Source organism: Podarcis bocagei (assembly GCF_964188305.1).
Source record: "Podarcis bocagei genome assembly, chromosome: 12".
Lineage (NCBI taxonomy): Eukaryota > Metazoa > Chordata > Lepidosauria > Squamata > Lacertidae > Podarcis > Podarcis bocagei.
In genome coordinates, this window is record NC_138137.1 from 51,252,460 (window position 1) to 51,278,213 (window position 25,754).

Below are 25,754 nucleotides of genomic sequence, written 5' to 3' on the forward strand. Positions count from 1 at the left end.
TCTCCTCACCACTGCCGCCTGCTTCTCCTGGGCCTTCTGGAATTGCTTCTTGCTCATACCCTTACTTATGATGCCTTATGGTGTAGTGTAATTGACTAGCCCTGTATTCTTATATTATTTATTTTTAAAATTTCCCCATAATTCAACATCCACGCATGTTAGCTTTGTTTAAACTCGCTTACACTTCTGGATGCTTGATTTGCTCAGGATGGTGCTTCAATTATAAGCATGCATGACAAAAGCCATTTAGACAATTTCCTGTTCCTCAATTTCAACAGTCATGGCTTCCAGCAAAGTGCTCTGGGAACTGTAGTTTGTATAAAGGGTGCTGAGAACTGTACCTCTGTGGCAGCTCATTACTCTCAGCACCCTTAACAAACTACACATCCCAGGATTATCTGGGAGACCATGGCTGTTACCAGTGAGATATGAGCGCTTTAAATGTGTGGCATGGATGTGACCCCAGTGACAAATCTTTTTAGGTGCTCTGGAGCCAGGAGACCAAAAACTCACGTTTGGGGCACCGGCTTCCACTGTCCCTGAGGTCTCACCGCCTTCAATTCCTGTTTGTCTCTTCCTCATGCTGCCAGGCAAGAGGCCAAGCCTTGCTGGCTCCTGCTGCCTATGCATAGGAAGTGCCAACAAGAACAAAGGAACTTGGGGACTTGTACTTCTTGGGGGAAGATGTCACAGGGTGGCACACGTCTCTTTGTCTCTCAAACTACAACTTACCCTCAGTTTTCTGCTCATGTTAACAGGCTTGCATGCCTGGGTAAATCACGACCATTGAAATTGTTATTTCTCTAGCCAACCATCAGGAAATATTCCCAGGGCAGTTGACAAATTTATATATACAGTGGTACCTATGGTTGCAGACAGGATCTATTCCGGAGGTTGGGTTGGATCCCGAGGTTTCCGCGACCTGAGGAACGCTTCTGCGCATGCGTGGCAAAACCTGGTAAAATACTTCCAGGTTTGCCGTGCGCGCATCCTGAAGTTTACATAACCAGAGGGTTACGTAAACGGAGATACGACTATTACACACACACACACACACACACACACACACACACCCCAATATAACACAATTAGAAACAAGCTGTAAAAAGCAAAAAGTGTCGTTACAACAGAAGCAACAAGCAAGCACTGTTCACAGCCTGTACAGTGGTACCTCGGGTTACATATGCTTCAGGTTAAATACGCTTCAGATTACAGACTCCGCTAACCCAGAAATATTACCTCAGGTTAAGAACTTTGCTTCAGGATGAGAACAGAAATCGTGCAGCGATGGCGCAGCGGCAGCTATTAGCTAAAGTGGTGCTTCAGGTTAAGAACAGTTTCAGGTTAAGAATGGACCTCCAGAACGAATTAAGTTCTTAACCCGAGGTACCACTGTATTTAAAACACAATTAAGAAACCTAGCACCGAAAAGGCTACAAAAAAAGTGTCCGGAGCCCCACTTCCTCTCCACCACTAAGGCTGGGCCTTTCAAGAATTCATAAAATGAATTAAGTCTCCAAGCAAGTGCAGATACTCTTTATTCTGTCTGTATGGCTGAAAACATAACAGATAACCAGCACATTGTCGTCCCATCAGAAAGTGCTAGTTAGGTGTAAGGACAATGACACTGGTAGGAGCTGCTACATCCCCCCTTATCTGAGAAGCAAATCTCATGTGCCTGATACTTGTCATCACCTAAATGACTGTGTTCAATCATAAAGTTACCACCCAAAGTGCATCAGGACGTTTCAGAAAAACGAAACCTCCCATTTTCTAGTCCTGTCCCTTGGAAAAGTGAAGTAAGCTGCCTAATGTGCACACAATACATCCAGGTTCAAGATCGCCTTCTGATGATGACCAGCAGACTTGGTTTGTGGCTTTTGGGGTGTGCCTTGATGGGAGAATGATGCTCCGTGACCTGGCTGCCTGCCCCTGTCCTGACCAAGCCATTTTAATGGCAGCAAGTCCAGCACAGCCTTAAGGAGCATCATCTCCAGAACAGGAACCCTGCATTTCTGTCTCATATTAGTTAAAATACTGAATGAATCCTGGCTGACCTCTAGTGGCGAGACAGCAACTTATTTTTCAGTTTGGGAAGGTCTCTTCAAGGACCAAGGTTTTTATCCTGTGTCACAGGAGGAAAGGTTTGGGTGCAAGAACCATCACATCATAAAAACAGAAGTTACTAGATAAAGGCAATAATTGTAGTTCTTCATTAATACTTAAAATGTGGGTGCCAGTTAAGATCATGAAGCTTTATTGCTATATAAACACGTTTGCTCTCCTGGTGCCTCTTGAATCTGCCCCCAGGAGACCAAACTACAGGAGATTTAAGGAGGCAATGGCAGCCTCCTAGGTGAGAGACTAACATTTCAGAGCAATTTACTCTGAGATTTTTTTTGTGGTCCAGGGATTTAGAAGCACAGTAGCAGCTGGAACATCTGTGGGGAAAAACTTGTATACATATTTGCCTCTTACTAGTTTCTTTTGCCTATTTTGTTGCATTTTAAACACATTGGAGGCTGCCTTCAGAACTAGGACTGCTAGGCAGGTTAAAAAATAGTGTCTGCTATGTTTTTACCAACAATTCTTTATTTACTTCCCCTTGTTTATAGCTGCAAAAACTGGTGTATACATAAATGCACATGAGATTGTGGCTACATCACCACTACAACCAGTAGTTCCCTGTCTGGTTATCAAGAGGGGCTTAATTTGCGTTGGAAGGATAAAGGAGGGGAGTGATTTGTAAGCCAGCAGTACAAGGAAGAATTGTACCACATTGCCAACCCCGTCCAGATCACAACCACCTCCTATAGGCTCTCTATGGCTGCAGTTTGCAAGTTAATTTTCCAAGGTTTGCTAATCAGCAGTGATAACAGTGCAGGATGATTTACTGAAGACACAGATTTAGCAGTTACGGGATATTGCAAAAACTGGAAAAGGTGTTTCTTTGCATGAGATCCCACAGAGCCAATGATGGCATGAGTTATCAGTACTGAACTGGATGGTTTAACTGGTTTAACACAGCATGGCGCCTGCCTTTGTACTTTTAACACACTTCTATTTTTAAGGCAAGAAACCTTAAATTTTGGAACTACTGAACAAGCACAGCCTAGACTAAAGACCACGTCACAGGTTGCGCGTAACACTAAGCCAAATTATGGCTTGGCAAAAATGAGCATGTGTGCTGGTACCCAGAGCAAAAATCACAACCCTTTCACTCCTCCCCTTGTCCTGCTGCTGCTATATTACCCAGAGCTAAGGCATGGTTTGGGCTTGGTGTTGTGTGTGAATCCAAGTTTGTGGTTCTAGATTCACCACTAGTGGTTTGTTTCAGGGAGACACACAAGTCTAGGTTCACTCACAGCACTAAACCTGAACCACGGCCTAGTGACCATGATATTCACTCAGAGTGCCTGGCATACTTGCTCCTTTTTGCTAAGGCATGGTTTGGTTTAGTGCAAGCGAGGCCACGCAATTTCCTTCTTAAGGCAGCTCAGGAGAACCCACCAGCCCATTTCTAAAAGCTCTGCTTGCAGTATTTCTTTCATTTGCATTTGACGACAAGGGGAAGAGGTCACAAAATGGCTGCAATTGAAACAAAAGACTCCTCAACTGATGTGCTGCAACTGAAGTTCAAGCACATGTTTGGCTATTTGTATAGTATGAATATCCATACTTGTATCACTTTTCCAGGGAAAAGCATCAGCAGGGAAAAGCAACATGGGACACTGCCCAAGAGCCTCTTCCTTTAAAGATAATTAATTAACTTCAGTGCCTACCACTTCCAAATGGGCAGTCCTCAGCTTTATGGGGAAACTGCAATAAATGTGATGGATGGGTGGGGTTTTTTATCGGTTGTTACTGCATTATTGAAAAAAGGAGCTCTTTAAAGTCCATGCACCATAGATTTACAGCTGGCTCTAGAATACAGGATGGCCAGAAAAAGCTCTATGAGAACGGACAAAATCTATACACTTAGGTCTCTATTTCTGCGACCAGAAGATATTAGAGCTAGTCACAGTGGATACTATGTATGTGCTATCACAGTCAGATCTGCGGTTTTAAAAGAAATCTGGGTTTTGTGAATGTATGCAGAACTGATTTTATTTGCTCTACTAATTAAATAGATGAATTTCACACCAATATAATATATCGAAGCTCTCTATAAAAATATTTCTTCTGCAAATATTTTTGTTCTACAATTAAATGTATTCCTCTCCAGTGTCACTCTAGGTCACTACAGGTTTTACTCATGCCAGTGTTTGTTTTTAAAAAATATGCAACTGACTTAACTTAAGGCATTTGGCAAAAAGAGGGTCAGACATATTTGCAATCTAAGTATTAGAAGTCCACGGTCCTAATCTAGACTAAGTACATTACACTTAAAATTAGTCATGACCCACTGACTTCACTGCGACTTACATGCAACTAATTTCCCCCCTGGATCTAAGCCCCACAAATGCTGGTTCATGTATGTGATACTGGAGTCTTTCAGAATTTGCCTACTGGGACTGTGTTTGCAGGTGCTGTATGTAAGAGAGGTATTCATTGATGACAAGCTCTTCCTCTTCCAGAGTTAGGTCCAGATAATCTTCTTCGTGCTCTGGGATGTCCTCTAAGATTTCATTGACAGCATCTACTTCCATGTCTTCATCAGTTGAAGCCCCGGAAGTGCCTGCAAACAAGACAGGCATGTAGCACACACGACGGAAAAGTCTCTAATTCTCAAGTCTCAAAAGGCACCTCACCATAACATTAGCTCTTCTGCAACAGTACTTTGCATCAACAATTTGATTTGGTAAAAGGCTTTATAGGAATCTCTAATCTGGTCAATAGTTGACATGTACTGTTCAGACTTAAACCTTTTCCAGATTCTATCAAGCACGGTATCAGTGGGGGATGAGAAGCAGGGATTATTTCCATAACGTCCTGTAACTAGTTACTGACAACGGTATTGTGAACATTAACATAGCGAAAGGGGGGGGGGGGCACCCCAAGATGCTAGTGACTTGACCCTGGAATCTATTCAAGCCGTCACTGTGCAAGACTTTTTTATGGATAAAGAGCTAATATTTAAAGAAAAATATCATTTAGTGGGTTGTAACCAACTCAATGGACCTAAGTTAGTTATGTCCATTAATTTTAATGGCCCTACTCAGAGTAGAACCAGCATTGGCTACATGCAACCCATTATAAAATCCATGCATGAAGCAGAAGCCAACGTTTGAAAGTAAGCTCTTTAGATTTAGAGCGTTCAAGCATAAAACAAATTTAGTATAAGAACAGAAAGTGGTTAAAATACAAAAAGGAATCTAGGAAATTGTGACAAGTACAAACAAGTTTGTAAGAGCCTTTCACATACAAGCAAAAGGTTTAATGAACAAGAAGAGACAGCAGATAATTTCTCAGATCCCTCAGAGGATATAGACATCAGAAGCATAAGAACAGGGTATCATCAAAGAAGACTGAAGGAAGGAGATGGAGCTGAGCTAGTTCTTTATGTAAAAGCGTAATCCTATACATGTCTATTCAGAATTAAGTCACAGTAGGACTTACTCCAAAGTGAGTGTGTATGGGATTGCAGTCTAAAGGACCTGATCACTGCATGTATAAGTTCAGGTATTAAGACCAAAGCAAAGATTGTTAAAGCTTTCACAACACAAACCTGTGCATGCTTACTCAAAGGCCCACTGTGTTCAGAGGGGCTTACTTCTAGGAAAATGGGCATAGGATTTCAACCATAGGATCTTAAATAAACATTTTAGAAAAACCAACATGCCTCAAAATCTCTTAGTAAAATTATAGAACAGGCAGAGGAAAGATTTAGAGGAAATGCACTATACAAAAATCCCCAAATTGATGGTAGAATGATTGGAAGTTTTAGTTTATTCAGGTTTATACTTGAAAAGGCGGGAATTACATTTTTTTAAACCACCATTAAGTAAAGAAAAGTGAATATACAGATTGGGGTTTCCCATGAAATTAATGGTAGATTATTAAAGAGAGCTGACTATCACTCAGTGCAAGAGGCAGAGGGTATATAACATATATATAAGCTCAGAGGAGGTTGAAAGTGTAGCTTTAAATGACATGACAACAGAGGATATAAGAAATAAAGAAGATTGTGAAGGCAGTGCTGCCCTGAAGATACAGTGGGGAATTTTAGGGTGCCATCTTTGCGTTTAATTATAATGTTTCATTTCATTCCGACAAGCAATTAGTGATAATAGGAAGGCTGTTATTACCTTGAGTTTTTCCTCTTTCTTCTTTCCTCTTTTTCCTTTTCTCTTTTTTCAGACAAAAAATAAAAAAATGAGTAATTTCAAATGGATGAGCTTGAATGTAAGTGGGTTGAACAACCCATTAAAAATGACGGCTCTCTTTTCTTAAGGGAGGAATTTGATCTAATTTTTACATAGCAACCCACTCCCCCATGAACAAAAACAAAAGGTGTAGTAATTGGTATAACCAACTGTGTCCATTTCTCCATTAATGAATGCACAGAAGATGCAGAAAGGAGATGTAATATTTTAAGAGGTGCTTTAGATAAACTTTAAACGTATGGGATAAGAATTTGGATAGATTCATTTTACAGGTGGCATTTTGGGCAATGGGCAGCAGTCAAGGAATGTCTATCTTCAGAGAGGCATAAAACAAGGCTCCCGTGTCATCTTTGGTATCTGATGTATTGATCAATGTTGTACCCTAGAGTCCACAGGATGACTTAGGGTGGAAGACACATGGTTGGAGAGCCTAGGTTCTCCCCTTCCCCCCAAGAGCCTTAACCTTGTTAAGTTAAATGAGCTTTTTTTGAGATCTGGCAGCATATGAGTTTTGACAAGTCTGAGTAAACAGAGACACAACTGAAGTGGAAATTGCCCACTGATGTGAAGCTAAGTGGAAAGCCAAACATAGGGAGATATCTGGGGCACTTTTTCAAATGACAGAAAAAATAAATGGTTGAAAATAATACCCTCATACTCAAGGTGAAACAGCAAATACAAGAGCAGTCAAAATTAAAAACATAACTCTGCTGGACAGGACGACAATGCTAAAAATGCACGTCTTGCCTGAGTTTTTCTTTCTTTCGTAACTTGATAATAAAACTGCCCAAGGAAGAAAAGCTGGACTTGATTCAAGCAATTACAAACTACTTTGTTTGGACCTACCAAAATCCCCGGCATCAAAGCTGAGGTTTCGTAAAGGAGATGGAGGGACAAGGGGTGGCATTGCCAGACAGCAATGGTAATTGACATTAATGTATAGCCATATTAAGTTCTCTTGGTCAATGGTGGGAGTCCAGTCGGGATATCTGCTATGATACTGGATAGCTAAGACTAGCGATCCACCTGAAAGAATGGGATGTTCCTACTCTATACATATATACACATGAAAAAACATCTATCTATACATAGCCTAAGTAGTACAAAGATGTTGTTAGGGAACAAGTGGGCATCAGAGTCATCTCCAATAACTTCAGTGATCTTCTATAAAGATATTAAGGTAGCAAAAGAAGTCTCAGACTTTAAGACCTAGGAAGGGGCCAGACGGACCTGCCTCTGCAATATATTCATGATAGGAAGATTTATGACATGCATTGAAGTTCAGGAAACTATACAAACCAACCCACTACCGTAGTTTCAAGACTTTCAAATTTGGAAGCTGCTCAAAGAAGTTCAGAGAGCACATCAGAGTACTCTCTTATTCTTTTATATAAAAAAACACGTTTAGTATCTCTCAAACTGTCTGCAACTAACTCACCACTTTTAGTATCTCTCCTGATAACAATAAAAATAGTAAGATGATTTATGGGGAATAAATAAATAAATAAATAAATAAAAGACTGGTTGCTTATGACCATATAACATATTCAATAATTACAATTTACCAATGTATAGTGCAGACAAATTGTGCACATAATGCTTATGACAAAACTATTAGCCATTATGGATGTACAGACAGGTCAGGATGATGCAGTGTCTCAGCAGCCTAAGAAATGATGGGCAGCGTTAGTGATGTTTGGAACAACAAATTTCCCATCAGGAAATATTGTCAGTATTTAATAGTGCTGTGCTGTTTTTAGAGTTTTTAATATTTATATTTAGGATTTTTAAAACATTGTTTTAATTACTTTTAAACTCATCTTTTATCGGTTTTAGCTTTCTGTGTTGAATCTGTGCTTGTTTTAATTTTTGTAAGCATCCTTAAGACTTGGTTCTGGTGGAAAGGTGGGGTATCAATAAAAAATAAAAATAAAAAATGTAAATAATGCTGTCAGAGTAATTGCAGCAATTAAATGTAGTTGAGGTTAGGTTGGTTTTTTTTACTGGATACAGTGGTGCCTCGCAAGACGAAATTAATTCGTTCCGCAAGTTTTTTCTTCTTGCGAGTTTTTCGTCTTGCGATGCACGGTTTCCCATAGGAATGCATTGAAAATCAATTAATGCGTTCCTAGGGAAACCGACTTCAGACCAGGTCCGGGGACAGTCTGTCCCCTGACCTCTTCTGAAGGCTGGGGGGGGGGGAGACAAGGGCTTTTCTTCCCACCCCCAGCATTTTAAAAAACCCGGGACAGCGGAGGGCTTCTCCGCTGTCCGGGGCGATCTTAAAATGCTGGCGGGCGGCATTTTAAAATCGCCCCGGGACAGCGGAGGACTTCTCCGCTGTCCCGGGGCGATTTAAAAGCCCCTGGGAAGGCAGGCAAGGGGGACAAAGACTTTTGCCCCCCGCCAGCCTTCAGAAGAGGTCCTGGACCTCTTCTGAAGGCTGGCGGGGGCGAAAGTCTTTGCTCCCCCCCGCCTGCCTTCAAAAGCTGTCCGGCCAAGGCTTCGCGGACCTCTCCGCAAGCAGCGGCAGCGCTGCCGCTGCTGGCGGAGAGTTGCCGGCATGCTGAAGCCTGCGCGCGCTGACATCAGCGCGCCCAGGCTTCGCGGACCTCTCCGCCAGCAGTGGCAGCGCTGCCGCTGCTGGCGGACAGTTGCCGGCATGCCGAAGCCTGCGCGCGCTGACATCAGCGCGCCCAGGCTTCGCGGATCTCTCCTGCCTTCAAAAGCCGTCCGGGATAGCGGGAAGCGCTTCCCTGCTATCCCGGACTGCTTTTAAAATGCTGGCGCTGGGGAGCAAAGCCTTTCGGCCCCCGCCAGCCTTCCTGGACCTCTTCTGAAGGCCGGAGGGGGGGGAAAGGCTTTGCTCCCCACCGCTAGCATTTAAAAGAGGTCCCCGGAGATTTCCCTATGGGCTTTCGTCTTGCGAAGCAAGCCCATAGGGAAATTCGTTTTGCGAAGCGCCTCCAAAACGGAAAACCCTTTCGTCTAGCGGGTTTTCCGTCTTGCGAGGCGTTCGTCTTGTGGGGTACCACTGTATATCTTATCTTATTTGCAAGTCAGAGAACTGTAGAGTTGAAAGGGACCATGAGGATCATCTAGTCTGCTCCCCCCTGCAATATAGAAATATTTTGCCCAGTGTGGGTCTTGAACGCATGTTCTGAGATTAAGAGTCTCATGCTCTACCAACTGAGCTATCCTACTTAAATGAAAATAAAACAAACAAACAAACCTATCAGCTGCGCAATAACACTAAGAGACTAATTCAAAGGCCTCCAGTGCATACCATCAGAAATACTTCTGTAAAGCTGTCTTGTCAGTTTTACAGTGTCAAGCCATCAGGCGGCTACTTGACAGCTGCACAGCCAATATGGATAACTAAGCAATTTGAGAAATGGGGAACAGCTCCCACATGCATTGTGTGATAAGAACTCACAGCTGAATGTGTGAATCGCCTCGACTTTATAGTGCAGTGTCTGACTTAACATTCTCCTTGCTGCCACAGTCCAAACACGTGTGAAGCTGCCCATGGACAAGGAAATTTCCCAGTATTTCTGTGCTCCATCTTCCTTGTCTCAACCGGCACTATGTAGGCAACATAATTCCCTCTTCTCTCCTGGTTTCATCACCCCAGAGTATCTCACCCACCCACCCTGGAGCAAGCCCCTTTACCTGCAGAGTCCGTAGGAGAGTCTTTTGGCGAACTGGATTCATCTGAGGGAGTGATGCTATCTGAAGGGGTCTGTAATTCAGCAGGGAGAGATCCCCCATAATGAGCAAGCGTCTGCACAGCCAGCTGAATGTTGCCTTTAAACACTTTCAGAGCTTGCTCTGCTGCTTCAGGAGTAAAGCCCATATACACCAACTAGGCAAGAAAAGGATAAGGAAGATATACACGTCACCAGCCATTGGACCCTTCCTCCAGAGAGGGCAACATAGCATTTTCATGTCAAAACAGCTTGATAAGCTAGGTTAAAGGTAAAGGGACCCCTGACCATTAGGTCCAGTCGTGGCCGACTCTGGGGTTGCAGTGCTCATCTCGCTTTACTGGCCAAGGGAGCCAGCGTACAGCTTCCGGGTCATGTGGCCAGCATGACTAAGCCGCTGCTGGCGAACCAGAGCAGCGCACGGAAACGCCGTTTACTTTCCCGCCGGAGCGGTACCCATCTACTTGCACTTTGACGTGCTTTCGAACTGCTAGGTGGGCAGGAGCAGGGACCGAGCAACGGGAGCTCACCCCGTCGTGGGAATTCAAACCGCCGACCTTCTGATCGGCAAGTCCTAGGCTCTGTGGTTTAACCCACAGCGCCACCCGCGTCCCATGATAAGCTAGGTTATGGTAACACAAAAAGACAGCGCGCAGTCAGATTTAGACCCAAGTCATGACTAACTTAAGCATCACTGATTTCAATAAATCTCACTCTAAGAATGACTTTAATTTGGGTTCCACTGAGAGAGAACAGTTGCCTAAGGCTACCACTGCATGGCTGAATGGGAGTTTGAAGTGCACGTCCCATATACAAACGCCACGCTCTCAGCTTGTTCCATGATGCAAGAGGTATGGGTTTGGGGAAAATGCACCACAAATATACCTAGGGTCTACTAATTGGCTTTGCTGAAGTAAACAGTAGCTTGCAATGAACTGTAACTGGACCTTAGAAGGAGAACAAGGCCTGATAACCCTAAAAGTCACTGGATTTCTTTTTCTTAAATGTAAGCTTATTCTCTGGACTTACTTGATCAATACTTTCCTGGGGAACTTGAAACTGGTTCCTGGGCACCGGATCGTCATCATCTGACAGGAGTAGGTGAGGGTTTTCAAGCATAATCTAGAGCAGACAACAAACAGTGAGTATATGTACTGAACAAATTTATGCCTCCCCAGTTCACAAAAAAGTTAGTGTGTCCCAAAAAATAAAAATAAAAATGGAGGGTGGGGTGGGATATTATATGCACCCCAGACTATCCTCCATCTCGTTTTGGGTGCCACTGACCACTCAGCGTAGGACTCCTGAAGGGTAGCCAAAAAGACAGCCATTATTTCATTCTTTAATGGCCACCCTTTCCATTTTCTAGGGGGAAAACAACAGGCATTGGATCATTAAACGGAGCATGACACCCCCTCTTCCTTATTTGCTCAGTGAACTTGTTTGCGGCTGAAATCCATTTGTTTCATTTCGCAGATCCAGGCACAGGGAGGCTTGGTAAGAAACTCCTAGAATCAAGAGTGTTGTCCAGGTCCAATAAACATGTTCAAGACTCTACATATCAGTGCACAGTGAAACCTGATTCGCCAGGTTGGGATTTAATGTTAGGGTCCATAAAAGTGAAGAAGGCCAGAGAAACTATAAAGCCAAGAGAATTTCTTTTTATGTACTTCAACTGAATGTGGGATTTTTCTTTTGCAGTTTAATAAAAGTTTGGAAAAGCATTTACCTTAACCGCTAGTTCAAGGTCTCCTTTTGCATTGTGAAGAGCTTCTCTAGCAGTTCGCTCTGAATAGCCCATACTCTTCAAGGAGTTAATGTCCTCCAATCGCTTTCTTCTTTTAGCTCTCTCCTCTCTTCTTATTTGAGCTTTTTCCTGTACAAGTGGTGGTTTCGGGGGGCAGGGGTGGAGGGAGAAAGCTATTTATTATACAAGCAAGCTACATACCCACACACACTCCTGGTGGATATTTTCTGTGTTGTTAAGATTTATCCTTTGACTCAGACACATTTCTTCCCATTACAACTGTTTCTTGCTGGCGTCCTTACAGTGGACCTGATGAAAGTGGCAGTCATCAAGCCACTTGGTGCAATAGTTCTCGAGGAAGTGATACAGGGAATGCACAGAAAGTCTACAATACATTCTGTACTCCAGCGGGTGCAGAATGCTGCAGCGAGGCTCCTCACGGGGTCTCTGCCATGGGAGCATATTCACCCAGTGCTTTTCCAGCTGCATTGGCTCCCGGTGGAGTACAGGGTCAGATTTAAGGTGCTGGTTTTGACTTTTAAAGCCCTTCATGGCCTAGGACGCTCGTACCTACGGGACCGCTTCTCCTGGTATGCCCCACGGAGAGCCTCAAGGTCCATATATAGCAACACCCTAGAAGTCCCAGGCCCTAAGGAAGTTAGATTAGCCTCAACCAGAGCCAGGGCCTTCTCAACACTGGCTCCGGCCTGGTGGAATGCTCTGTCTCTTGAGACCAGGGGCCTGCAGGATCTGATCTCTTTCCGCAGGGCCTGTAAGACAGAGTTGTTCCACCCGGCCTTTGGCTCAGAATCCGTTTGATTCCCTCCTCCTCTTTCTTTTTCCTTTCTCCTCCTATGAAGAGATTGCTCCCTAATTGTTTTAATGTTGTATCTTAATCTTTTAAATTGTATTTTAATCAACTTGTTTTTATTATTGGTTGTTAGCTGGGTCTTGGCTGAGGAGGGCAGGGTATAAATAAAAATTTATTATTATTACAATTAAAACGGGTTTGTTCAACACAGACTTTGGACAAGTTTCTTTTTTCACCTCTCTCAGAGGTTTCTACCAAAGGATGTTCAAATTGTTCATTAAATTCAGAAGTTCAGAAGCTGTTTAGAAATTCAGCCCATGACCTTTTTAAATGGGAAAAGCAACGTGTAAGTGAGTACAGCTCTGCCTCTTTAATGGTTGGATCCACCCATTCGGTCATTATGCGGAAACCTCTCTGAGGTGTCTTCAGTGGTTTGTCATGCAGCAACACACACACACACCCCTCCAATGCTGGTGGTATTTAGCTTTTCCTCATGTTTCCCCACTTGCTGCACCACAGTAATCTAAAACAGACCCTTATGGTACCACCCTGGCACTGTACCTCTCTCCTGTTGGAAATGTGGCTGGCAGCGTGGTCCACATTCCCATCGCAAGCTCGGAGACCCAGGCGGGCTTCCTGAGCAGAGAATCCCAGTAGTAACAAGCTATTTATCTTGTCAGGATCGATGCACAACTCTTTAAACAAGCCATGTGCCTGCATAGAAAAAGAAGGGGAAAAGGAAAAATACACTTCTGCTCAAGGGAATGAATAAAATATGAAGAAAACCATTTTTCTGCTTACAGGCTATTTGGGAAAAATAAAACTGGGAATCTGATGCTTCACAACTGTGTTCAAAGGGGCCTCCTTCCAGGCAACTGCACAGGCTTAGGGAGGGATTATTAAGTCCGACACTAAACACAGAAACTTACCCTTTGAAGATTTTCACCAGCCTCCCTCTCTCTGCCATTATGATAATGGCTTATTCCTTGAAGCAAGTACAGCCTTAGAAACAAAGCCTTCTCTCTCCCAGAGCTTCCCTAAAGAAAAGCAAGCATTTATAAATGGGTAAACTTAAAATTCCAATCAACAAAAACATAGTTTATGGGCCTTCTGTTTATTTACTGAAAGTCATGTAAGTTTACAAAAAATGTATGCGAGAAAAATAGGACCCCACAATCATAACGTACAAAAAAAATGGTTTGTATATGGAACAACATACAAACTTGACACTGCACTTTATCTCTTGAAATTTGGGAAACTGAAACAAGAACACTTGAGTTCTCTACAAAGAATCCCATGAAATGGACTGGTTAAAGATCAGGCTTGAATACAGGTAAGTAACCTGCAATATCAAATAAGAGGTTGGGATCTGAAAACCAGATATGCAACCAATAATCTAGAAAAGGTTTAATGTGAAATTCAATCAATGAATAATGAGGAGATTCCTAACAATAAGAAGCACATATACATTTTTGGTTTTGTTTTCTCAGTCATTTGCTGTATGTGGGTTAGCCACCCAAAAGGCTTTGAAAGGGGAGAAAATATGCCCAACCTTTTGGGCCTAGGGACATCTGGGAATCTTAAAAACTGTCATGGGCACCCACCACAAAAATACCTATTTCACAGAACCTGCCCCCAGACACCTACACCTTGCAAAAGAACAAATAAAACACAGACAAAAAGCAAGACCCCCTCCATAAAAAACAGGTACCTGTTCAAACAAGCAGCTCCACTCAAAAGCAAAACAAACCCCACACCCCTCAATTTAGAAATTAGGAGGGGAATGGGTCCTTAATGAAACTGATGTGTATGAGGGCACTGTGGTGCTGATGGATGCTGTGTTGGGAACCCAGCCCTAGGGCCTAGTTTATTTTGGATCTGTAATGCTGCTTTGTGAAAAACCATCAGGCTGGACAAGCCCCACCAAAACAAATGGTAACTGTGCAAGAGCTGCCTGGTGCTTGCTCAGCTCCCTTTCACTTCAATGGGCACAGCCGGAATGCTCCTGCTAAACGCTTCTGCTTAATCTTTAGAAGCACCTTCCCACCGGATTACACAGGGATCAGATTTCATTACTTTTGTTAACATTAATTGGAATAGTAGGGCTGAATGACTGCTCTGAGTTGGAGGATTATTCCTTTTCTTTGCTTGTCGTGCAAATTCAAGATACGGAACCTCAAGGGACAGATAACTGGAGAGTATGAAAGGAGCTACAGAACGTGAGGCCATTTGTATGCAACAACAGAATTTCAGAAGTCCGCAGTCTTCACTCAGTATAGTTTATACAGTCCTTTCAGGCTTTCTAACCAGATTGGTAAAACAGAGGCCCTAGGACTGTTGCTCTTTGAGAGGGGCCCACAGATATCCACACTACAGCATCCTTAGCAAGAGTGTTAACAGCGCAACTGGGTTTTCTGCTTGAATTTTCCAAGGATTGAGAACATGCAACCCTCCTGAGTTGCTACAATTTCCACTGCCCTAGCCTTTGCAGAAGTTTAAGTGCAATTCTCAGAGTTACTTCTGTGTTCCATGATGTGCAAAAAATGTAATGTCTGAAGAACAACATTCGGAAGGAAGACACCTGACAGGTGATCTTACAGAATCAGTCCTGGATTCAATGCATCTTTTGTGAATGCACTTCCTTTCTGAGATTTTGTATTCACGCCTTTAGTTCCCAAGAACACACTCCTTCCTTGGGAAAAGCAAGAAGCAAGTCCTGAGTACCGAAGGCAACCAGCTCTAGTGGGACAGTTCATATTTCCAAAACACAATTTTCACAGGCAAGTGAATTAAACCCTACCACAACCACACACCATCCTCTTTAGCCTACTTTTATAGTGACCAGTCTTTCGTGGTTCTCTCCGTAACACTTCCTGAAACAATCATGAGCTGCAAGGAGCTTTTTCTCAGCATCATCAAGGCAATCCAGCTGACCCAAGTGGAAGTAGCACCAGACGATGTCCAGCTGCAACACTGCGTAATTATCAACAGTGTTCAGAAGGTCTGAACCACATTCACTGAAAAACAACAAGAAAATGAATGATTCCAAAGAGGCTAAGCCACTGATAGAATTTACATGAACATAAAATGTGCAATGCTGCAAAATACCGTATTTTTTGCTCTATAAGACTCACTTTTCCCTCCTAAAAAGTAAGGGGAAATGTGTGTGCGTCTTATGGAGCGAATGCAGGCTGCGCACCTATCCCAGAAGCCAGAACAGCAAGAGGGATTGCTGCTTTCACTGTGCAGCGATCCCTCTTGCTGTTCTGGCTTCTGAGATTCAGAATATTTTTTTTTCTTGTTTTCCTCCTCCAAAAACTAGGTGCGTCTTGTGGTCTGGTGCGTCTTATAGAGCGAAAAATACGGTACGCATTATTTTCCTTAAAAGTCTGGTGCAATAGTGTAGCACAGTGGATAAGGGTACAGTTCTTGACTGAAACTCCATTGGACTAGGGGCTGTAGGAAAGGGTGTAGCAGCCAGCAGGGGCCTTCCTATCTTAGCAGCAACGCACCCCACCTCACATAGGCCTTCTACTGGTGCTAATAGAAGGCAGTTTCCAAGCCCAATTGCTGTGCCTATTTTTCTTAACGGTGCAGCTAGGGAGGGAAGGGTTAACCCTCCCAGAAGCAGTCTCCGTGAAGATTACCCCCACAAAGCAATTAGGCATGAAGAAGAATTTTGGAGGGTATGGCTGCACCCCTTCTTTTTTTGGCCCCTCCTACTGCCAGCATGCAATTCCTGGATGACTGGTTCTGCACCCCTGGGCAATAGGATTCAGAGAACACACCACTGTATCAGCACAGAAATGCCAGATACATGACCACCACTATGAGAAAGACGGCAAAGTAAGAACCAAAATGAGACTGGGTTTATTTATAGGCATTCAAAGCACACCTTAATCATGCAGTCCCAGGGTGGGCTACATATAAATGGGATTTGTGGACAGGGGTGGTGTTGCTACTAAGGGCAGTGGAAATGTGGCTGGAGTTTTTGCTGATTTAAAAAAAAAAATCTGACATGTCCTCCTTTCTTTCCCATGTGGGGCATGTTCTGGTTATAGCAGCGATACACTGCCAGTTCCTTTTAAAAGAACGTTATGGGATTGCTCTGTAAAGAACCATATCCAAACTTCTTTTAAAAGTACCAAGAGGTTCTTACCAGAAATGTTTATCTGCATCCAACAGGAACGGCAGCGCCATAGCATATTCTTTTTTCTTCAGCAATGCTCTGCCCTTTTCATGATAGCCCATGGCTAAGAACAGAGCCTGTGGGGGTGGAGGGGAAAGCATTTTACTAACACTAAACCTTAGTGCAAACTGCAATTAAAAGCAAGCCTTTCCTGTTCTTCGGGGAAACGAACAGAACAGAATGAGCAACTTATTCACAGCATACACTCACTTTTTTTGCTTGTGGAGGAATCTTGATCGTTCTTCCGGTTTGGTTTGCTATGTCCAGGTAAGGTGCTCTGTCGGGATCCATGGAATCCTCTGAAACAGATCAGACAGAAAATGAGGAAATATGTGTCTTTGCAGGATTAGCTCTGGGTCCTTTAAATTCCAGTAATGTATAAACCAAGACACTGTTTCTCAATATTGCATCTGTAAAATACAATGGCCTGCTTCACTGGATTGTTCCTTGTTCTGTATACAACACATCTGTATTAATTTTTTGATAAATCAATTGCCACGAGAAATAATTGATTATTGTGTTGCATCTTTTTTTTTTAAAAAAAGAAGACGGTATTTTGTGGTTCCTGAATGAGGTTCTTAATAATACACAACTCTGTCCAAAAGAAATTGAGGTCTTTTTCCTGCCCTGTGGAATGCCCTCCCATCAGATGTCAAGGAAATAAACAACTACCTGACTTTTAGAAAACATCTGAAGACAGCCCTGTTTAAAGAAGTTTTTAATGTTTGATGTATTTATCGTGTTTTTAATATTCTATTGGGAGCCGCCCAGAGTGGCTGGGGAAACCCGGCCAGATGGGCGGGGTATAAATAGCAAATTATTATTACTGTAGTGGTACCTTGAACGGAAATCGTGTGCCAGCGGCGCAGCAGCAGCAAGAGCCCCATTAGCGAAAGCATGCCTCTAGTTAAGAACAGTTGCAGGTTAAGAATGGACCTCCGGAAGGAATTAAGTTCGTAACTAGAGGTACCACTGTATTACTACTTAGCATTACATGCAAACCAGGTGTCTCACACCCATGACAGTGACAAACGCCTAGCTGGGATAACACACATACAACCATTCAGTTGCATGGACCATTCTGGATTTTAGAACCATGACCAAAGAAACTTGGTATCCTTGTGGAGCGCCTGTCCAAGTTAGGAGTGGGTGACACATGGGGTGGGATATAACGCTTTGGCCTTTTGACCCAAAAGGTCCTTCCTCTCTCCTGTAAGCGAACAAAACACCCACAAGCTGCCTGAAGCATGAAGGAAGGGCAAGGCTGATGGGTGTTCCAGGACTGCAGATGCTGGTATGTCTGTTGAGGGAAAAGCAGATCTGGGCTTACACTGCGAGAGAAAAACCAGCTGTGACTCTCTTTAAGAACGACATGCATCTTCACACTATTTGCAAAGCAGGACAATGCTCTTTCCATTTCATTATTCTTCTTTAAATGGAATTTTAATCTGTACTGCTAATGATGGGATTTACAAGAGCTCCTTACCTCGCTCTGCAAGTATTTCTAAGCCTTTTTTTGTCCTTTGCATCCTTTTGTTCATTTCTTTTTTCTTCACAGCCTCTTCCTCCTGTTGCATTTCCTCACTGCGGACTTTCTTCCTGGTTTCTTCTTCGGACAGTTTCAGCTCAAGCACCATGACCTTGACATTGTGCGTCACACCTTGCTCTTCTAGAGTCTTTCCTGTAACATGGAGGCAAGTTTAATGCATCCAAGTCAGCTGGAGGAATATGGGATTAAAAGTTTTTTAAACGTATGGCTTAAAAGAAACAAAAAAAGGGCACAACTTCAATTAAAATACTGTACAACACTTTATAGTAAATACAGCCAACTCCCCATTTGCACGAGAGTTGCGTTCCAGGTCAGTGTGCATGTCAGCAGTCACACGTAAGCCTGCTCCACCCTCTGCCGTCTTCTGGGGCCAAAAGCAGTGTGTGTGTTGGCGGTTGCATGTCAATCATATGCGCACAAAATGGTCACCATGTTTGAAACGATAAGATACATACCCAGGTCAAGCTGCTTCTTGTTTATAATTATTTTGATGCAATTTTCTTCCAATCCATATGCTTGTGCTATTCTGTGAAGCAGAGCAATAGATATTAAATGCTATTCAGTTTTAACAGGGTATTAGTGTTTTTTGTTTACTTCTAACTTATTTTTCTGGGGGGGGGGGGTGGAAATACTGAAATATTTTAATTTTTTTCTGAATAATGAGGTTTTTCCCTACACATTTTTACTACACAGACAGGAAGTTGAGTTTTGCTACAACAGGCAGAAAAAAAACATTAAGTGGTCCACCAAGACCCTTAGCAGTTTTCAAGTGGTCCATGGGGATGGGGGGAGTTTGAGAACCACTGCTATAGACGAAGAACCACACAGAAGAAAAAGGCTTCGTCAGTCCCGTACTTGTATCAACTGATAATCACACAGGGCTATAACCCCACAAGTAAATCCCAATGAATTCACAGACTTACTTTTGAAAAAATATGCACAAAATCCACCTGCACCTTTTGATACAAATATTTGCAAAATATGCCAAAGGTGCCATTACTGTGTTCAATTTAGGAGGCATAACTAAGTTAAATATCAAATACGAATACACCAGACCCAAATTATATGGTATAAAAAGAACTATATAAAAGGGGGGCAGGGAAGAAAACCTCAAAAAGGCAAATGGTAATTACTTACTGAGATCTGAGCTCCTTGCCTGTGATGACCAATTTTGTCTCCAGCACATTTTTTCTTGCCTGCAGAGATATAAATGCAAAGTTAAAGCGAATTGTGTGGTTCCTTCCAAGGAGACTTGCAAAATTCAACAAATCCAAATTTCTTTCCGGAATTGAGAGTTTTTATTCTAAACAATGGTTTATGTTAGGGCTATTTGACCCCAATGTCAAATCTGTAAATTGCTTTTTAAAAGCACTGGAGGACCAAGCAAGACATTCAACACTTTATAATTTCCAACTGTGAAGTTCCATGCAATGAAGCCTTAAGGTAAAACAAAAGGAGTCCAATCACTGAATATTAGAATTGTGCAATTGGAAATTAAGTGGTCCTGAGAATCATCTAATCCAACCCCCTGCAATACAGAAATATGCAACTATCCCATATGGAGATCGAACCTGAGACCTTGGCATGATCAGCACCGTGCTCTAACCAACTGAGCTATCCAATTGAGTGGCTCCTTGCTCCATCACCCCCTACATAAGGCAAGGAGAAGACCCATTTCAGGCAGCTTATCTGCCTCTTCTGTATACATGAAATGTTTCCATTCATTACACATCCACAGCAATTACTGAACGTATTATATATGCTTCTTTTGAGAACATTAAACAATTGCTTACTTTACCCAACCTTGTAGGCAAGGCTACTTCAAGCGTCGCAACTCCTGTCATCTTATAAGCTTCATTTTTTGTTCCTCGCTCGACTGCTTTGGAGCGTATCTCTTCCAGGAGGGCCTCTATTTCATTGTCATTACAATTTAGCCTGGCTGAATATTGCAGTGCGAGAGCCTAGGATGATAAAAATGGATCTGTTAAGAAATGAAAGCAGTAAATTTGCATGAAGTAAAAAGCAGCAACAATACGCCAGCCACAAACTACTTGCCTTCAGCTCCTCACCCGCCTCCTGGCAGCTGTTTGTATATGGGGGTTTCCATAGCTGAATTTTATCTTCTCGCAAATAGTTTTTCAGTTTTGCTGCGAGGTATTTGTTCTGTGCCATCCTTACCTAGGAAACAAAATTAAAACACTCAGTTCTATGTGCACTAGTTGCTGAAATGGGCATTGTAATCTTGTAGGTAGGCTGCATCAAAATGCATATTCTACTTCCTCTTATTCCAAAAAGAAACCTGTTTGTTTACATGGTGCTGAAACCGATGAAGTACAGGAATGGCTTGGTAGAAAAGGACATGCTTTGAATACAGTAAATCCTAGGTTCAACCCCTGGTATCTCCAGTGAGAAAGGCCTGCCTGGAACCTTGGAAAGCCACTGCTAGTCGACATCAATAGCATTGAGATTGATGGACCATTGTCTGACTTGGTGCAAAACAGCTTCCAATATATTATGGCTTTGTTACAATTGTTTATATCCTGCCTTTCAGGTTATAATACAAAGCAGCTTACAAACAGCACTCATTTATGTGTTTGTAAAGCACAAGAAACATTATTAACATTTAACACTACATCAGGATACTTCCCACATGGCAGTTAATGACAGACTGCTAAAGGGTGGGGGGAGGCAGAGAAGTGGAACTGTTTCTTTTAGTGCAAGGGTAGCAAAGAAATTGCACCAGTTATGAAACTGTTTTTAATTTATTTATTTAATTTATTTTTTCCTTTTTATAAACCTTTCTTTCAAGTTCAGGGTATCATGCATGGCTCTCCCCCTCCCTACATTATTCATGATGAATGGAAGTTGCAAAGTACATTATACAAACAAGCAACAAACAAACACATTCAGCTGATGCTGAGTAGCAAGCAGCCAATAAACTTGGAACTGATGTTTGTTAATGATTTAACATGTTTTTATTTGCTCCGCATTGCTGTCTCCTCTTGAAAACCAATCTTTATAAAAAACCATTGACAAGTTGAAATCTTATGCCTGCAATCACAGAAAGAACTAATGTATTTGACTGGATATTTAAGATTCATGGAGATGGATGCTGAATCAATGCTCCAACACAGCTTCACATCTTTACCCAGGATAAAATGTTATATCAGCTCTGAAATCTAGTCAAACTAAAATCTTAGCAGGATTTAATGCAGCTGACTATGTAAAGCCTTGGAGAAGTTCTAACTAAATTGGATTGGCATTGGATGCCAGCTGACCAGAAAAGCTTGCTTGGGCTGCTCTTGAGCCTTAAACAGCAGCTTGATTTGCAGAAATCAGCATTTGGAAGCTATTCATAGCAGGAAGAAAAACATGACCACCTGCAAATGTCTGCAGATCAAGCTGCCACCAGAGGCTGTGATACAGGGGCCAAATTAAAAGTTGGCACCAAAAAGGGCAAAACAGAAATTTCAAATGCTGCAATCTTTAAACCCCTTTTAATCTTGCAAGATTCACAACTCTATAGAGGAAGTGGTCTGAGGACTTCAGCTGTTGCTACTTCTCTTTTCCATCTCTACCATGCCTTCCACACTTTAGTATCTGCCAATGATCCCAGCGCAGCCAGAGCTGCTGCCAGATTTTAGAGACTTAGCCAAAAAATCCTGCCAACATGCTGATATTTTTGAAGCTGTGATGAAAGGAGGAAGCCAGAGAAAAGAAACTCCTGATTTCTTCATGGACTTTCTCTTTCTGTCACCATATGGATAAGCAGAAGGTCAGGGGCTTAACTTTTGATTCCTTCTACACAATCAACCAAATATGTGGTTGTCTTGACTGGCATTGCCATTTCTGTTTGAGCCAGATGAGAAAAACAGAAAGCGGGGTGGGGGTGGGGAGATATTAAGGAGCAGGATAAACGAAAAGACTGAAACTGAGAACACTGTGTGAAAGAAATCTACATGCAGAGCCTCTTCAAGAGTCAAGAGAGTCATTTATGGCTGATAAAAGATCTGGCAAAGATCTTAAAATGCTGCCATCTGTCACTTGGGGTGAGGCAGTAAAATTGATTCATTAGTTTTGCTTTCATTTCTAGTGTTTGGTTCATATGCATTGATTGCACTGCCATTGACACTGAAAGGGAAGGAGACTCCATGAGGAAACATTTCTATTAATGTTTTATTGTGTGAAACTTCTACTTCTCAGACAGACGCTGCAAATTTATGAGCAAACTTTAAAGACAGTGCCTCTGTAAGAAAACCAGCGAGGGAGGTGCACTGAATTATATATTTTAGCTGAGAACATTGCAAGAAACACACATCAATTAGCAACTGATCTAACCCCTCTGCTCATCCCACCAAGTTGCCAGTTCCCTCTTGCATTTTTCATAGCTGTGTGACATGCAGAGATCCAACTGGGAAGACTTAAACTTCAGGGAGACTGCTGCCTTTGGCTTTTAATCTGTCACATGGCTGTTTAAAGGAGTCTACTAGAAACAGCCAGGCCTATAGCACAGGATATTGTATTTCAACCGCCTAAGGCAGGCTAAGGACTGGCTGGTGGCACAGGGTTTCCCCCCACATGTGATACAGGGTTACCAGTTTGGCCCTCCCCCTTGGCCTTTAAACAGTGACTAGGGCTGTGTACAAACATTTTGTATTAGAGTCAATGGAGAAAGAGTACTACCCCCGCTGTGTAGTCCAAATACAAACTAGATTTATTGTATGTTTTTTGCCCCTGAAAAACACTTCTTGAGAAACAGAATTCATTCTGAAAGTAAAAACTTATTGCAGACTGATTGCCCTGCAGTCATTTGTCCAGTGATGTTGTGGGTGGGTGCATGTAGGGAAGAAAAGGTGTCAATGATCCCCTAGAGGGGAGGGGTTTCAAATGCCTATTATTATTTATTAAATTTGTATACCACCTGTCATCTGCAGATCTCAAGTAACCACAATTCTGGAGAAAAGCTACACCGTTGAACTAAAAATGAATTAATTGTGTATGAATTAATAAATTTTAAAAAATGAATTAATTGTGTAATGGAGCTAAGCAGCAGGGAAACCTTCAGTGGTGTCATTTTCATGAGTCAGGTTCCTATTAAAAGACACAGGCACAAGGAAACTAAAGAGAAATGTTGCAAGTTGTCAATTTGCCTGGTGCATACACCATCATCTTTTAGGCATGGGGTGAAAACAGTTTCATTTTCCCAAGTTTTATACAGTACATTGCCATGATGCTGTTTTATTTCATGGCAATTTTTAAATTCTGTAGCCCCCTACAGAATCGATATTCCTATTTGACTGCAAAAGTGTTTTATTCTATTTATTTTGCTTAAATTCTTCTTTGGGGGCCATATGAGGAAAGGGCGGGATTCAGATGCCAGCAAATAAATTCAGGTTCCGCAACCAAAACACATTTCAAGCTCACGTGCCACAAACCTGCTTCTAAAAATCTGACTTTTTGCAGTACGGAAAAGTGAGAGGGGCGACGGGCTGAAAGTGCGGTTATAAGCAACCGCGGGAGACAACGCCGCATGACCTCCCCACAACTTCAGAACGAATGCTCAGACAGGAGGTCGTCTGCGGTGGCCACCTGTAATGACCCTACTGGTTTAATGATATGTGTTTGGATGTGTGGGTGCCCAGTGCTTTTAACCCAGAGCCACCTTGAAAGGATGCTTTTGGCAGCACATCAATGCCACAAGCCCGCAACGAACCGATTTAACTTGGGGGGTGACGGAGGGAATTAAGTGCTTCCCCAGAGACAGATCAAGCCAGATTCCCACCCACCCACCCTGAGGACACAGTGTGTGGGGTGTGTGTGCATGCATTATTAAATGTTATTTTATTTATATACAGCGGCACCTCCGGTTACATACGCTTCAGGTTACATACGCTTCAGGTTACATACGCTTCAGGTTACATACGCTTCAGGTTACACACTCCGCTAACCCAGAAATAATGCTTCAGGTTAAGAACTTTGCTTCAGGATAAGAACAGAAATCGTGCTCCGGCGGCGCAGCAGCAGCAGCAGGAGACTCCATTGGCTAAAGTGGTGCTTCAGGTTAAGAACAGTTTCAGGTTAAGTACAGACCTCCAGAACGAATTAAGTGCTTAACCCGAGGTACCACTGTACTGCCCTTCATCAAAAGATCTCAAGGCAATTCACCATGTCAGTTTATGAAATGGGCGTTTTAAATTTTCATACTGCATTGTATACTTTTACAGGCTAGCCACTTTGAGGGAGTATGCTGTCAAAATGCAGATTAAAATCCTTTATGATGACGTTTTGAGCCTACCCCGCCCCCTAGGCAGAGAGCATTTGTAGGGCGCTGTTGTCAATATTTATGGCTGAGGTGACTGTTGCAAGTAGCCTTTGGCCACCCCCTCCCTCCTCCAGGCGTGAGGGGCTTTGTTGAGAACAGCGTGAGGGGCTCTGGCCCTTTCTCCTCCTCCTTCCTTCCCTCCCCCCCCCCCCGGCTGCTTATGGGGCGCCGCTGGCCGTCACTCACCTGAGCGCTTTCCTCTCTCCGCCCCGCTCCGCTTCCAGTGGCGGAGGAGGAGGAGGGCGCGTCCAGAGCGGCGCGCGCTGGGTGGAGACGCGTCTCCGCCTCCCGGCCGCCGCCTCCGCCGCCTCTCGGCGACCCACCCTCCGCCAGACCCGGGTTCTGACGAGGAACAGAAGGCGCTGCCGGGTTTCCTACGTGTGGGAGCCCGTCGGAAATGAAAGAGAAAACACTCCCGGCTCCCCCTCCCAGATCGGGCGGTCATGTGACCGGGAACGGCGCTCCCGGGACGCAGCCGCTGCCGCCGCCGCCGCCGCCATTTTAGTTCTTCTTTCGTTTGTGGCGTCGAAAGGCTCGCCGCCGCTTTTCGCACGCGCCGCCGGCCTACGTCACGCGGGGGAGGAGCCAACCGTTGCCTCAGCCAGGTGTGCGCATCGCCTCACGCGCTCGTTTAAACCTAACGGCAACGGCGCGAGCGTCCTCCTCAGCTTTCCTCAGAAGCGGAACGGAGTTGGGATATTTCTTTGCCGCCCATTCGTCCGAGGACTACAGGGGCGGCTTACAACATAAAAGCACACAAAAATGCCATAGTAACAAAATAAAAACAACACCTTTCCGTGCCTGGAACACACATTTAAAAGTCCATAGATGGAATTAGCGAAAGGTGGGGGATAAGGGGAAGGTTTTCTCCTGGCGCCTAAATGTGTGTCATGATGCCACCAGGCTAGCTTCCCTGGAGAGGGAATTCCACAAGGGAGCCACTGCAAAAAAGGCCCCATTCTTTTGTTGATGCCCTCCTGGATCCTCATGGAGGGGCCACATTTTTGAAAGGCTAAGGCTCCTGTTTTTAAAACAAAAAATAGTGGCAGTTATGGTGCTTACCTACTGCTTCCGTAACAGAAACTTTTAAGGAGCACATTTTA

At 43.3% G+C, this 25,754-nt stretch overlaps 1 protein-coding gene across 2 annotated transcripts; it reads right to left on the reverse strand.

Moving 5' to 3' along the window:
* Positions 1–1,520: 1,520 nt before the first annotated feature.
* On the reverse strand, positions 1,521–25,164 carry NUB1 (negative regulator of ubiquitin like proteins 1). 2 transcript variants are annotated; one of them, XM_081163655.1, is made up of 16 exons: positions 24,838–25,164; positions 20,385–20,507; positions 20,123–20,290; positions 19,467–19,525; positions 18,785–18,855; positions 18,267–18,461; positions 16,991–17,079; positions 16,751–16,857; positions 15,422–15,608; positions 13,521–13,628; positions 13,153–13,305; positions 11,763–11,909; positions 11,063–11,155; positions 9,999–10,191; positions 6,249–6,290; positions 1,521–4,678 (listed from the first exon to the last, which is right to left on the reverse strand). In XM_081163655.1, the coding sequence occupies exons 2-16, from the start codon at positions 20,499–20,501 to the stop codon at positions 4,506–4,508; spliced, it is 1,902 nt and encodes a 633-aa protein (XP_081019781.1). In that variant the 5' UTR covers positions 20,502–20,507; positions 24,838–25,164; the 3' UTR covers positions 1,521–4,505. The 2 variants fall into 2 exon arrangements, with proteins under 2 accessions (XP_081019781.1, XP_081019782.1); XM_081163656.1 differs by lacking the exon at positions 6,249–6,290 and having other exon boundaries at positions 24,838–25,163.
* Positions 25,165–25,754: the final 590 nt, after the last annotated feature.